At 42.0% G+C, this 14,216-nt stretch overlaps 1 protein-coding gene across 1 annotated transcript; it reads left to right on the top strand.

Annotated features, from left to right (window-relative positions):
* Positions 1-13,552: 13,552 nt before the first annotated feature.
* On the top strand, positions 13,553-13,975 carry LOC108665403. The gene has a single exon (XM_018152152.1). It carries the CDS (start codon positions 13,553-13,555, stop codon positions 13,973-13,975), a length of 423 nt encoding a protein of 140 aa, XP_018007641.1.
* The last annotated feature ends 241 nt before the right edge of the window (positions 13,976-14,216 follow it).

Genomic DNA, 14,216 nt, shown 5'->3' with positions numbered 1-14,216 from the left:
TACGACGTGAGCAAAGTCGTCGACCGTCGTAGGAATCTAACGTCACAGTGTCCATTTGTTGGCCGAGCTGAAACGCCCGGATCGCAAGTGGACGAGTGAGAGTTTTCTGTTTTCACTCTGTTTCTTTCCAGTGTTTTTTTTTTCCTACAAAAAGATACCTCTTTCATTTTGCTTTAACATTAGTCCATGAATGATCAGCTTGTTTGCAACAGCATCTTTCTTCTGTGTTCCATTCATTTCCTTCTTTTTATTTTTAGACTGATCTCAGTTGCTAATGAATCCCCCTCCTGCTACTGCTGTGCTGTGCCAATGCTTGAATCTGTAGTACAGAAAAATACGAAAATCCATACATACAATAATTTCATCGAGCAGCAAAGCCTTTACGCAATTCAAATAAAGCAATTTATAAAAAATGTTCATGAGCATTAGAAAAAGAAACAACGTAAATAAATAACAATCGGGAAATAATTAATATATATTTGTTAGAATCGTTCCACCGGACCACCGCACGCAAAGATTTGATAGACATTGCCCGTCATACTAAAATAGTATAATTTAGCGATTCCGGAGTTTCATAGCATATAATTCATCCTGGCGTACGCGTACATACTTACCTGGAATACATTGATTTTTTTTTTTTTTATTGGCGTACACTCATTGTTTTATTGGCGTACACTCAGCCACGCTGCGTTGAAGCCTCCGGCGTACGCGCTGCACCATCCTGGGTATACTAGGTGGTCATCGTGGCCAACAGCTCCACCGTCAGCGCCGTGTCGGTTCATTCCCAGAGAATTTTGCCAGACGCTGGGTTCTTTATGACGCCCAACCCCGTCACCCATTAAAGTCACCTCAGCTCATGGAACCTTCTTTGATGTCAAAGAAACGTCTACTAACTTTGCTGGCGATGTCAAAAGCTATATTTCTATTTTACATTCCTTCAAATGTTATTTCATTCGTAACAAAAAAGGTTAAAAGAGTCGAAAAAGTAACAGAAATGCGCTTTCAGGTCATATCCACGACCGAAATCAAATTAGGTACATTTGAACAATTTACCCGAATGGCTTTGTTAAACGTTGTAAATGCGATTACTTAGTCAAATCTGAACTTGTTAAACGACAGGATCACGCAAGCCCTTCGTTAAAAGCAAAAGGATGAAAAACTATGAGTGGGCCAAACATTGAATAGAAAAATTGGTAACAAGATATGGCAATGTTATACCACGATTTATCTTGTCCGAGCGTCGTAGCAAATAGTGCATGCCTGGTGTCGAATTATTTTTTTTTATGAAATAGCTCATAGACTCACGATAAAATCTTAGAATTTTTTGCACAAATAATCCAGTTTTCTTTGATCTTGAACCTGTAGGTTAAGTATAGGGTGACGGTAACGCACATGGTCCAGTCGTACACGCCCCATTCTGCAGTCATTCAGCCGTCAAGAAGCATTGCCAACTCTTCAGAACACCTAAATTTGCTGTGTAAAATAAAACATCGTAATTTCCTTAAACCGTCCTGTCATGGAGCCGCATTGAACTAGTCTTCAGAGGCTCCCATCAACTTTGATTTAAGAAGAACAGTCGTACACGTGCGCGTTCAAAGCGTCCTAAACCCACGTTTCTTCGAATGGCGTGAAGCTTACCCCTTCACTCCGTGAATATCTCCCAATTTGGGCACACTAATACACTATTGGCACCCTGCCTGTTCTCTCAATCTTGAAACTAAGGCTTTTTAATTGATATGTGGTTATTGCTGGAAGGAATTGAGTTTCGCCTTTCAGAGCATTGTAACATTGCGCCGGATACGGTGACTAACGGTATAGGCCACTTGCGGGCGAGGAGTAATATTGTGAGTAATAAGTATCTCGCCCACGGCTCTCTTTTTCTCGTTACATCACAGCAGCTTAAAGCGCTGGGTACAGGCAGAATTCAGGCCTCCATAGTTAACTTACAGTTGACGAGCTGTTACCTCGAGGAAGCTGCAACCTGACTGGGCAAAGCTACTTCGCGATCACCATGTACTGCTCTCCAGTTTCCAGAGCAGTCGCCCCACGCTGTCTTGTGCAGTTTTCTCTTTAGGATCAATTTTGTTCCCACGCCTAAGCATGTAGTGACTTCTCATTTTGGGTTGACATTGGAATGAGATTTGAATTGTGATTCCATTCTCATTCACAGACGTCGCGAGTATTATGACATATCGTTGAACTTCCGGTTACGAACGCTTCCGGCTTGGTTCAGAAAGATGAACCTGGCGACGGAATCATCTCTTAAGATCCGTCTAAATTCTGATTCGCGAGAGTACGCTTCTACAAATTTACTTTTGGAACTTCGAGGGCAGTCATTAAGAGTGTTTATACACGAGGCGACCAGTCGACTTGACTAATATTTGTGAAGATTAACGTCTTCGGAGGCGACTAGCTGTTGCATTGCACGCAAAACAGCTGAGCTGAGTGTGTCCAGTAGCGCCTCGGCTTTTGTAGTGGGCTCAAGTGCGTCGTTCTCTCTTGCTCGTCTCTTAGTCGCCGTAGAAAGCACAACTGTGGAGCTCTTGTTTGCTTGAACCATGTACACGCCTTATTTGACATCTCCCAACGTCGCAATGGCGCCGGTTCGTACCGAAAACCCTCTCCTCGTGTATAGCGTCTCAGCCGGCAAAACTGAAGTCGACTCGACTAATCGACGCGGTAGGACTAATTTCGGTCCCGCCTTAGTTCTACTAGGAACCACAATGTACCTTAACCAATGTTACAAATCTATCAGGTGATCACATGGTGTAGTTACTAGTTCAACCATTAGTAGCAGTAGATCGCGTCTCATGTTCGATGAACAGATGCAGTTAACCTTGTGGAGTAACTCACCAAATCTGTCTTTCGTTTGTTGACACTCAGCCGCTCAGAGTTCTTGGGAAGCGTGGGCCATCTCTTCAATATAATTGACTGTTCTTCAAAATGGTACAATAGGTACAAAATACGATCAGTTTCCTGCTTCGGTGGGGCTTCGTTACACTAGCGTGTCTATCAGCATGTTCCATGCTGCCTGGAGCCCCATTCTACTCGTTTACACCCTAACTTGGTCACTTTATATGGCCATGTACATTGTACAACGCCGAAATTTTAAAATTGCCCCTGAAATGACCAGGCGGCTAAAAACTAGATTTGCATATGAACGACAGGTTCATCCATGCGTTAACAACCGGAAATCGCGTTCTAAATCGCAGCTATTGACTGAACCGGTCACTCTTCCCATAAACTGCCGAAACTTGCCTTGCCAGTAAAAGTACAATGGGTTTTTGAGATTGAAACCCGTAGAATATTATATGTTCTATAATTTGGATGAATTTTACACTTCAGTTTATCTTGTCTGCGCTTCTACTAGAAGAAGTGACTCGTCCTGTAGTTACACAAGTCACATACATTTATTACTTACAATTTGCATTACTCTCTGGGTGGTTCGGGGGGACCTCCGTTTACCACCCTCAATAACGGGTGGCTGAAGTAGCTGCGGCGCCCCCTCCTCCTCCTGCCCACATTGATCGTCCATAACCTCCACGTCCATAACGTGGATCTCCTGCACTAAATTTAAACTTCCGGTGAATAATCACAACTGAGTTTACCATGCAAAATTGATGCAACCGAAATAAATCCTATCTTACCGTTTCGTTGTTCGTGGCAGCAAAACGAGAGGCTCCTGCCTCGTGACGCAGAGATCCTGCCTCGTAACAAGGCACCATAGTCGACTCGACTCGACTCGAGCTAGGATTCTCATCGTCTTGCCTAGGACTGTCGTTGTCAATGTCCTGCGCCGCGGAGCCATCCTTTAATACAATAATTCATATGATCAATATGATTATCAATCAAACATTATAAGATTGCAGAATTTTCTTGTTTATATGCGTACAATTAATGACCAGAGAATGCATCATAATTTCCAAGGAGTCATTTGGACTGCATTGGAATAACAACCACGACATTGATATCGTCTCGCCTACCATCTTCAGTCTGGAGGGCAGAATAAACCCCCTGAGACAAATTCACAAGACTGTCGTTCGCACCGTGCTGGTGAAACCCACCAGCATCATCAGGCAGAGGTGCACAATATTAACCGACCAACGCTTGCTGGAACCCTCTTAATTTTGAATTGGGCCCCAGCTATCTATTTCAAAACTACGGGATTAGTCTAAAAATTTGAAATTGTTTGTGGAGGGACTCTTTGACTTTAAATTGTGTTTTATCCTATTTACGTGCATTATGTACTTATGTCCAACAAAATTTCACTATTCACTGCTTCTCTTGACTTGAAAAATATATTATTATTTGCTAAATCTGCCTTTTCTACCAACGCCATCTAGAGAATTGTTAGACTCCTTTAAAATTATAATTATTTCTTTGGTCATTAACGGAACGCATATTATTAATATTATACATCCATTATCCAATGGACCGGTGTCAGGGCAGGCCCTCAAGACCGCTGCAGGAAGGATGGACAAGGCGAACAAGTTTTGATACTTTACTAAGTTAAGGAATAAATGCCTTTTAAGAACTGAAAGTTGCGGGTACAGAATGTCACTGTGTGTGCTTACTCATCACGTTATTTGAAACAAAATGCACACTTAACGGATACGGAAATAACAGAACAAGTCTAAGCTTCATGTCAGCTCCTCCTTAGTTCAACCACGGACAGATCGCACGCACGCATCGCCCAACTCAACTTGAGGTTTGCCATCTCAACAGAGCGGACGGACGCTGACGCGACGATGCTGGACCGCGTAGAACTAGCTGGCTCTTGGCTCTAGCAGCTTTAGAAGGGAAACAACAAGGGCTCCGAAGGTAACGTGGTCAGCGCCACCGAGCAGGCCCACCGGCGTACCGGTGCATACCGCAGTACAGCAAAGCAATGCTGACTGGTAACGAAGAGCGTACAAGATGCGCGCGTCTTCCTGGCTCGACAAGCAGTGAACTAAGCTACCAGCGCGCTTGACTTAACGTGACAATTTTAGCGTGAAATCTATTTTAGCGAGCTTTCCCTCACAACCGGGACAACTCCTATTTCTTTAGATGATATCTCAAATCACGTAGATGTTATGATAAAAGTTAAATATAAAAAAAATCAAAATTTGACAGGCAAACGAACATTATGACTGTTTCAATTAAGGGACGTACGGGGTATTAGACAGATTGACTGGATGTAGTTCTAGACAGTTTACCATGCATAATAGATGCAACCGAAATAATTCTTATCTTACCGTTTCGTTGTTCGTGGCAGCAAAACGAGAGGCTCCTGCCACGTGACGCGAAGGTCCTGCCTCGTGACGCGAAGGTACTAGCAACGTATTCTTTTCGGGAAGTTGGCTTGTGACAATATTGCTCCGGTTACTCGTGCCAGGCGGTATAGGGTTATTAACAATACGTTATTTGTCTTACAGATACTTATCTGTATGATAAATCGTAACAAACAAATAAACTTGAAATACGAATACGAGTCAATATACTTACTTTAGATAGTTCTAGCTCCAAGGCGGTCATACGTTCTAGAAGATTCTTCTGACCTTCTAGAAGATTGTTCTGAAACAGAAATAAACAATTGTAATAAGTCTGATGTATCGACAGTCGATACAAAAGCTATAAAAACTAAAACGTTTTAATTGAATTTTAATAAATAATTGAACTCACTAGAAGCCCTCTGGAGGCAGCGGAGACTAATGGTGGCAGCGGGTCTCTAGTGGCAGCGGAAGGTGTCTGGAATGGTGGCAGCGGATGCGGTCTGGAGACCAAGGATCTAGCTTGATATTTCAGCAACAAAATCTGAAATTCGTAGTCCTGAGTAAATGTACTATATAGTAATTGGTTCTATTTACTTACGCTACAATGCCGTTAAATGGGCTAATAAGAGACGTGCGGGGTAAAGCGGGACAAAGCGTAAAAATGTTTAGCAGCGAAACTAATTGAAATATTACAAAACTAAAAATAGTGGCGTAAATTTCAACATTTTCCCTATGTATTTAGCATAAAGGAAGTCGAGAAATCATACATTTATTAGCTCTAAAACTACCAGAAAAAATGTTGATGAGTGACATTTCAAAAAAGGTACTTCTGCTAAGGTCTGTAGTAAAAAAATAATTGCCGTATCACATTATTGCGCTTGAAAAAAAGTTTGCGTACTCCAATCCAAAATAAAATGACGGCCATTTCCGCAAGACGGGATAATAAGGAACACCACCCTCCGAGGTAATACGGGACATCCCCGGGGTAATACGGGACATCCCCGGAGTAAGGGACACCCCTAAAACGCATTTAGAGTAGAACCTAGGTTAGAAAAGGCTCCAGTTAACGAAAAAATTGAACAACAGCAACGAATTTTGATTACATTTACCTTGCTCAGCGAAAAATAATTTCACTATGAAAAATTAATGCATCATCGGTCATCACAAAATTTTGCATAGAATGACATTGATAGAATTGTGCACCAGGCAACATATATTGAGAAGTAATTAACCGAAACTATGATTTATTTTTCCAATAAATGTGATGGTTGTCAGTAAAATATTGGTTTCTGTTTCAGGTATGATTTTTATAATCTTTTTTCTTACAGTGAATTCACTTGACCCAATTAAAATGGTGTGAAATTATAAGCCATCCTGTAAGCTTACAGATACAGAATAAATGCTACATGGCTGCTGATGTGAAGCTTGCAGTGGACAAGGTCGTTGTCAATGCTCAATGGCATGTCCATGGATACAGTAATATCACATCAATAATACGGTAATGTATGGATTTGGTAATATATCAATAAAGTAAAATCAAGAACAAATCACAGAAAATGTCGTTTATTCTACATCTACATCATCTACAAAGGAAGAGGTGGACTTTTGGAATACTGTTAGTAATGGATGAGTACACTCAGCATGCATCAAACGTTTTTAAAATTAAGTTTTATTTCAAGTTAATTTCGTGAATTGTAGAATTCACAAAGACTTTACTCGTTTCTTTAGACGCTTGTTTTCGGCTTTGTGGTCATAGTTGACCATCCGGCACACAGCTGCGAACTCCAGGGTGCGCTTGGTCTCGTCCAGGGAGGACTGCTCTGGAGACACGCAGCAGATGAGAACTTGAGAAGGGTGTGTGACCACTCTCCTAGCGAATCTGCAGAAATAAAATGTGTAGTGAAGAACACTTGGCAGCATGCGCAACAATATATTTAATATGGAAGCTCCAGGAAATCTGCTTATAACTTAACAATGGGGAATAAGATATCAGAACAAATGATAATTAGCTACACTGCAACATGCATTCCATTATTCCGAAAATATAACTCGGTACTCACTGCAGTGAGTGACAGAGAGCGCATTTTTTCGTCGATGAAAACTTGGAGTCATGGACGGACAGACAGACAGACGGACATGGCGAGCACAATAGTGCAATTTTTCCATAAATGAGAAAATGCGCTAAAAAGACGAGTCTGACCTTGCAACAGCCTCGCCAGTTTCGATAGGGCACGTGTTGTTTGAGCGTGGCGCGTGCGTCGATGACGGTACGTAGAGTTGACCAAGTAGTCAACTCTACGTGCAAGATTCAACTCTACGTCAACATAGTTTCATTCAAGTCCTCATCTGTGAACACACTTCTAAAGAACTGATTAAGAACGTTAGCCTTGCCCTCATCAGAGAATATCTTTCGTTTGTCTACTTTCAAATCAGATATACCGTCGTTTGTCGTGCACTTCGAACTAGCGTACTAAAAGAAGGCTTTCGGATTATTTTTTGCATAATTAGCAATATTTTTTTCGAAGTTTTTCACTGAGTGCGACAGATTTTTTTAACTTGATTTCGAGCTCTTGTATACAGGTTATAGTCAGAATCAGTGCGAGTTCGTAAATAAAGCTTGTAGGCTTCCTTCTTGGTCTTTAGCTGAGCTTTAACTGTACTGTTCATCTACTGGAACTTTTCGACTCCTCCAAGCGTAATCTTAGGTACACAGGCATTAACCGCACACATAACCGTGTCTTTGAGAAATGACCATGATATTCGCCGCATTCACCGCTTCACGGAGTTTATCGTAGTCGCCTTTCGTAAAGTTCAAACATTCACGTTTCCGAAGAGTCTTTTCTGCACAGCACTTAATACTGAAAAACAATGATTGGTGGTGGCTTGTGCCCAACGGAGCCTCGTGGCGAAGCTCATCTATTATTGATTCTTCACTAGTAAACACTAGATCTAGAATATTTGGGGTCTGTTTACCCCTAAAATGGGTTGGCTTGGTGATGTTCTGGATTAACAATGAGTCTCGCACAGACTCCAAGAACAGGGATGCTGGGTGATTCCCATATCTTGGAGAAGATTTATCTGCTCAGTCTATTTCTGGATGGTTAAAGTCACCAACGATCAACGTATGCGACCTGCTGAGAGTCATGCTCGGTAAAATACTGTTTAATACTTTATTGTTATCAGAGGAGCTGTTAGGTGATCTATAAATGACCGCTATTAGGAGGCTATCCTTGCCTTTTAGAGTAAGTTCGCACCGCACTGATTCTCTAGCAGATTGATGCTCTGCAGATAACTTAACTTGCTGGGCCTCATAAGAGGTTCTAACCCACAGAGCTACACCTCTACTGCACTGCTCTTCATTTAAGTTATGAAAACAATCAAAACCTGGCAACTGAAATTCAACATGGAATTTTCCCCCGTGATTTTTAGGGAGTGTTTCTGTAATGCAAATAACGTCTATACACTCGTTTGCGATCACAGTTAACAGTTCACTTTTTTTGTTCAAAACGGAATCCGAGTTCGTGTAAAAACATTTTGAAACTTTTTGTGCGCTATTCATTTTGATGTATGCGGTTACTTCTTACATTATTTACAGGCCTTGATCAACGGACATCATTCCTACTAATTACTAGTCCTCCATCTCCCCTGACTGACCGTGAGCAGCCGGAGTTGTCTTGACAGCTTGGAAGTGATTGACCTGATTTTCCGTGCCTTTCCTCCTGATTCTCTCCTGCCACTTCTTGCGAAAAACCGCCGCCCTCTCTAAATGGTGGAATCTTTCTTAACAAAAACTGACTTGTTATCAGCGGATTCTCCAAGCTTTCTCGCTGTTTTCAGCACGCTCCAGACCTGAGCAGAATCCTTTACAGTCGCCAAAAGGTCTGCAGGTGTTGGCAGCAGCATCCATCGAGCGTATAGCCTCTTGCACGATGTAACATCAATCGATGTGTTGAGTACATTGCTGCAACATTCTACAACAAATGCCTTGTCATCCATCACTCGGTCCTTCGCATTAGATGCGAAACTTTCGGGAATCCCAAACCAAACCAGGTTGGCCTTCCTACGTTCTCTATCAAGTAATTCACATGAGCTTTTGCTAGCGACATCAGATAAATCAGCTCTCTTGTTCTTTACCTCCATTTCTTCAGCATTTTTTAGCTGAGCCTTCACTTCAGTCAGCTCATTGCATATCGAGCTCAATTTGTCACTCAGCGAGCGCACCATCACTCAAAGAGTTTACTACATAATTCAACAATTTCGACTCGTTACCGTGCTCTTCCACCGACTCATCGTTTTTTCGAGCAGCAGGAGTTGGTTTTTCGCAATCACGGCAAAACCAATGAAGTAATTTAGATTTCTGGAGAAATGAGTACTCCTTAGAGCTCACCTTCGAACAGTTGATACAAATGAGATCTTCGCACCGTTCACAGGTGACCGTCTAAACTTCGCTCAGAGAGATCACTTTGCAGTACTTGCAAACTTTCATCTCTACATAGTTGGGCTGATTTGGTCTCATTTTTTTTTAGAGGCCGTAGAAGGCTTTTCGACTATATTTTTTCTGACCAGCCATTAAAAAATGCACAAACTAGACCTCTTGAATGGAAAAGGACGGAGAAAAATACAAAAAAGAGTTGAGTATAGTATAGTTCTCTCGAAAATTTCGACTGGCTGAACAGCTGAGCTGTAGCTGGCGAGGGAAAAGACAGGCACAGGGGTGGGCTGGGGGAATCAAAGGATCGACGCGACAGGCTTTAGAGGGGGAGGGATAGCGGCCAAAGAGGGTGGGGGGGGTATATAGGAAGACGAGGCCTGAGCGTGCTGAAGACACCGTTGTTTTCCGCTTTCAGTTACGGTCCTCTTGTATTTGTAACTTTAACTCATCATATAAATTGGTAACCTTGTTTGATAAATTCTTAATATTGACGGTCACGTTAGCTAGATATTGTTTCTGATAAGTTTTTGAGTCCATTTGTCTGTATTAAATTAGGTCATATAATTCCGCCTCATAAATTCAGTCACCCGTTCGTTTTTAAAATATTATGAATTTTGTATGTGTTTTTTTGTACATTAAAATTGATATTTACTCACTCATAATATGTAATAAAAATTCTTAAACGCTGTATAAGCTTCATTTGGATCATTAACTTTTGTTCCGCGTTAATTTTGCCATTCACCTCAAGGTATTCCTCACACGTTAAGCTTCTTTTTATATGTACATTTTGCAGTAAAAACATAAAGAAATTTAATATGCAGAAGATGAACATGTTAAAACTCTGTCTGCCCTATTTACGAATTAGCTGGGAGAGCTGTCGTTAGGACTCGTACTGAAATCGAATTTATTCGCGCTTTCCGCAATATTGGACATAGAACTAGACAGAAGCAGACGCACATACATTACTACCGTTTTCTGGCTTTTGCACTTGCAAAAAAAAGTAATATTTAAAATTAAACTTTTATTTTGTCCATTTTAGCAACATTTTCAACAAGTGTATTATGCAAAGCTACTTTATTGCAAATGTGTCAGCCATTGAAAATAGGTTTTAAAATCAAGGCCGCGGCGCCTTACGCGGCTACGCCTGGTGCTGCCGTGCTGGTAATTCAAAAGCATCTCATCCAGAGAGTAAGCTGCGTTCATCGAGTGAACATCTCTAGTGTCTATCGCCCTTGATTGCGTAAAGTTAACCGGCAAATAATCATTGATAAATGACCAGGGTCTGGTCTCATCATTAAATAACTTGTGAATGTGATTTTGTTGTTTTTTCCCATTTGCATTTGTCTATACATATTCTGTGAAGTTTTCCAACACGGTGATAATAATTAAACAACTGTCTCCGGACACAAAAAAATCTCCTTGTCCCCATCTCAGTGGCAAGAGAACCACAATAGTAATCTATGATTCCTCAATCCATGATGTCCGCATTAACAAGAGGCGCAATATTATTGCAGTGGAATTCAAACCCTCTGAAAAACAGGAATAAGAAAAACTCCTTTCAACAACCAAGCTCGGGAACTGGGATTGGGAAATCAAATGCTACATACCAACATTGGATCTTATCAACTCGTGCTCAGGTGTCATTGGACTCGTGGGTCTGGATGTCAACCTACATAGAAGAGCTTTTAGATCTACAGAAACAACCCTGCAAAATAGTCAAGATAACAAGACTGCCAAAATTTTCTGGATCACTGAAAGAAGAGTCTGTAGTGATCTTGATAGTATTGTTAGAATAAGATAAGGCTTAGAAATCTTGCTGACTCAATCCTGTACATATTGTCAACCTTAACCCCTTTAATTGTCAGCGACAGGCTATGTGTGTAATAATAGGAACAATAGTCAATATCAGCAAAAAATTATAGTCAACTATAATAAAAAATAATTTTCGAGTGTTTTTATATAATACTTTTAAGCCCCGATAAGAACAATTATGAAATAGAACGCTAGAACAGCAACCATAGCACAATTTTGTATTAAATGATGGCAACATCTCGACAACCTCCCGATTTTCCGGAAGGCCTATTTTGAGCTCCATTCATTCTAGCCCAGACATATTTCAGTTAAAGTTCAGAGAGGCGCGGGTCAGAGAGGCGCTATCCCGGCTCTATGCGCCAGTTTCTGGTCAGAATCGGCAAGGAGGCCGGGCGGTTAAGCAAAAGCAGAATTGAAGCAGTGAGTTGCGAGTTCGAGACCGCAAAATGCTGTGAATGTTCTGCGATGTTAAGAATCGGCGACAGGCCTACGGCCTAATAAACGCTGAAACCGCGATTATTATTATTATATTATTATTATTAAGTGAAGGCCTCTGCCGTGCTTCCCCATAGTAGTACTCTATGTTGTGATCTTATAGGAACTGGGTCTCGCTCATATATCATTCATGAAAGAACTATAACCCTCACGCCTTTTAACTCCGTATTACATTGTCTGACTGGATCTGACCCCAATAAATGAGCCAAATTTGCCTCTTTTTTATATCCACCATACCACCTAAATTTCTCCGGATAAACCCAACCACCTCATTGGTGACCCCATAGTGACAAACACCCGACCTTAACTCCTACCCTGATACAACACCCAATTAAATATCTCCCACTCTCAGAAAAAGCCAAAACATAAATCGAACATCCTTCACCCTAATAAAACAACCATCCTTCATTTCACATACAGGGTGGAGCGCGGTAATTTGCTTATTTGCACTGCATGCTGTGACGGCACTGACGGTCGAAGACAGAGGAGAGTGGACGTGGCTGACTGTGGATGGCGGGAAATTTGTATTCGTCTGGCTCTCAGTTGCCATCATGCAGTGGACACGTGAGGAGAGGTCATTTTGTGTAGAAGCGTATTTTTCAAATGCACACTCGATCACTGCAGTGCAGCGTGCTTCTCGTTCACGATTCGCTGTTCCTTTACGCGGACGTGTTCCTGGACGGCAATCAATTGAAAATTGGGTGAATGCATTCAGAAGTCAGAACAGCAGGGAATGTGTCATGTCTACGAAGGGGACCTTAGAGAATATCTTGCCGAGAGACCTCTGCATTCGGACCGCGTCACTGTGTGGTGCGCCATATCGTGAGTAGGCATCATTGGGCCTTCCTTTTTTCAGGATAACGGTCGTGCCATAACTGTGAACTCCGAACGGTACTTGTCTATGATACAGGATTATTTTCAGCCAGCTCTTGAAGCAATGGAATTAGAGGATACATGGTTCCAACAGGATGGTGCCACTGCACACACAGCAAGGGTTACCATGAATTGTTCGAGGCAAATGTTTCCTGGACGGCTTATCTCTTTGAGGGGTGATGTGACCTGGCCAGCACGGTCACCAGATTTAGCCCCATGCGATTTTATTCTTTGGGGTTACCTGAAGTCTGAGGTGTATATCAAACGCTCCAACACCTTGGAAGACCTAAGGAAGAATATTGAAGCTGAAATTGGCAGAAGACCAGTAGACATGCTTGTCAGAGTTCATGAAAACTTCAGAAAACGTATGCAGCAGTGTGTGGAATGCGAAGGTCGACATTTGCCAGATACACTATTTAAAACCATGTAAGTTATAAATTCCATTACCGTGCAGTATAATTCAAATATAAAATAAATTTTTCTAGTGATCATAATTTTTTTATTTCATTCCCAAATCATCAAATTACCGCGCGCCACCCTGTACTTACTACAACAAACCCCGGACGCCTACCCACCGACACCTTGCAAAGAAGGACCCACTCGAGTGACTCGACGCCGCCGCCACCGCCGCCAACCCCGCCACTGAAAACGCGAACGCTACACATTAGATGCACAACTTAACGCCATGTGGGCAGCACATGTGGCAGTAAAAATCCCTAAGTTCAACGTATTTAATGTAAAGAGGTGGTTCACTCAAGCGGAACACCAGTTCCGGTTAGGACGCATAACGTCTCCTGCTGCAAAATTCTTCTATGTATACACTAATCTGCCAGAAGATGTTCTCAACGGTTTAAGCGAAGAAACAGCATCTGGAGACGATTACGAGAGGATAAAGACTGAATTAATCAACACCTTCAGCGAGTCAAAACCGCAGCTCTTCGACAAACTCATGGCACAACAAGGGAATTACCTCGGTCAAAAACCAACCCTCTGCCTCCGCAAGATGCAAGAGGTGGCAAACCAACTAGGCGTCGGAGAAGATATCGTACGCATCAAATTCTTAAAAGGTGTTCCTGATGACATCAGGCCCATTCTAGTTACCTATTAGGGTAAGTCACTGGAGGAGATGGCACGCGTCGCGGACACATTAATGTCCTATCGACCTACCATCCTACCAGTAAACAATGTCAAGGCCGCTCTTCCATCGCTCCGAGACCTAGTTGAAACCTCTCAAAATACTGATGCCGACCTTGCTTTTGTGAACCACATCCCGGCGCAGCATCAACAAGACTATTCTAACCGGACGAAGAGGAGCGAAAACTTCAATCAGGACAGAAACGCATCGAGAG

Source organism: Hyalella azteca, unplaced genomic scaffold (genome assembly GCF_000764305.2).
Source record: "Hyalella azteca isolate HAZT.00-mixed unplaced genomic scaffold, Hazt_2.0.2 contig15535, whole genome shotgun sequence".
Taxonomy (NCBI): domain Eukaryota; kingdom Metazoa; phylum Arthropoda; class Malacostraca; order Amphipoda; family Hyalellidae; genus Hyalella; species Hyalella azteca.
The sequence above is the reverse complement of the archived record's forward strand: the minus strand, read 5'-3'. Positions and strand labels throughout refer to the sequence as shown.

What these genes read in the sequence shown, in the direction of transcription:
- LOC108665403 (XM_018152152.1), top strand. Translation starts at nt 13,553, where the DNA reads ATGTGGGCAGCACATGTGGCAGTAAAAATCCCTAAGTTCAACGTATTT.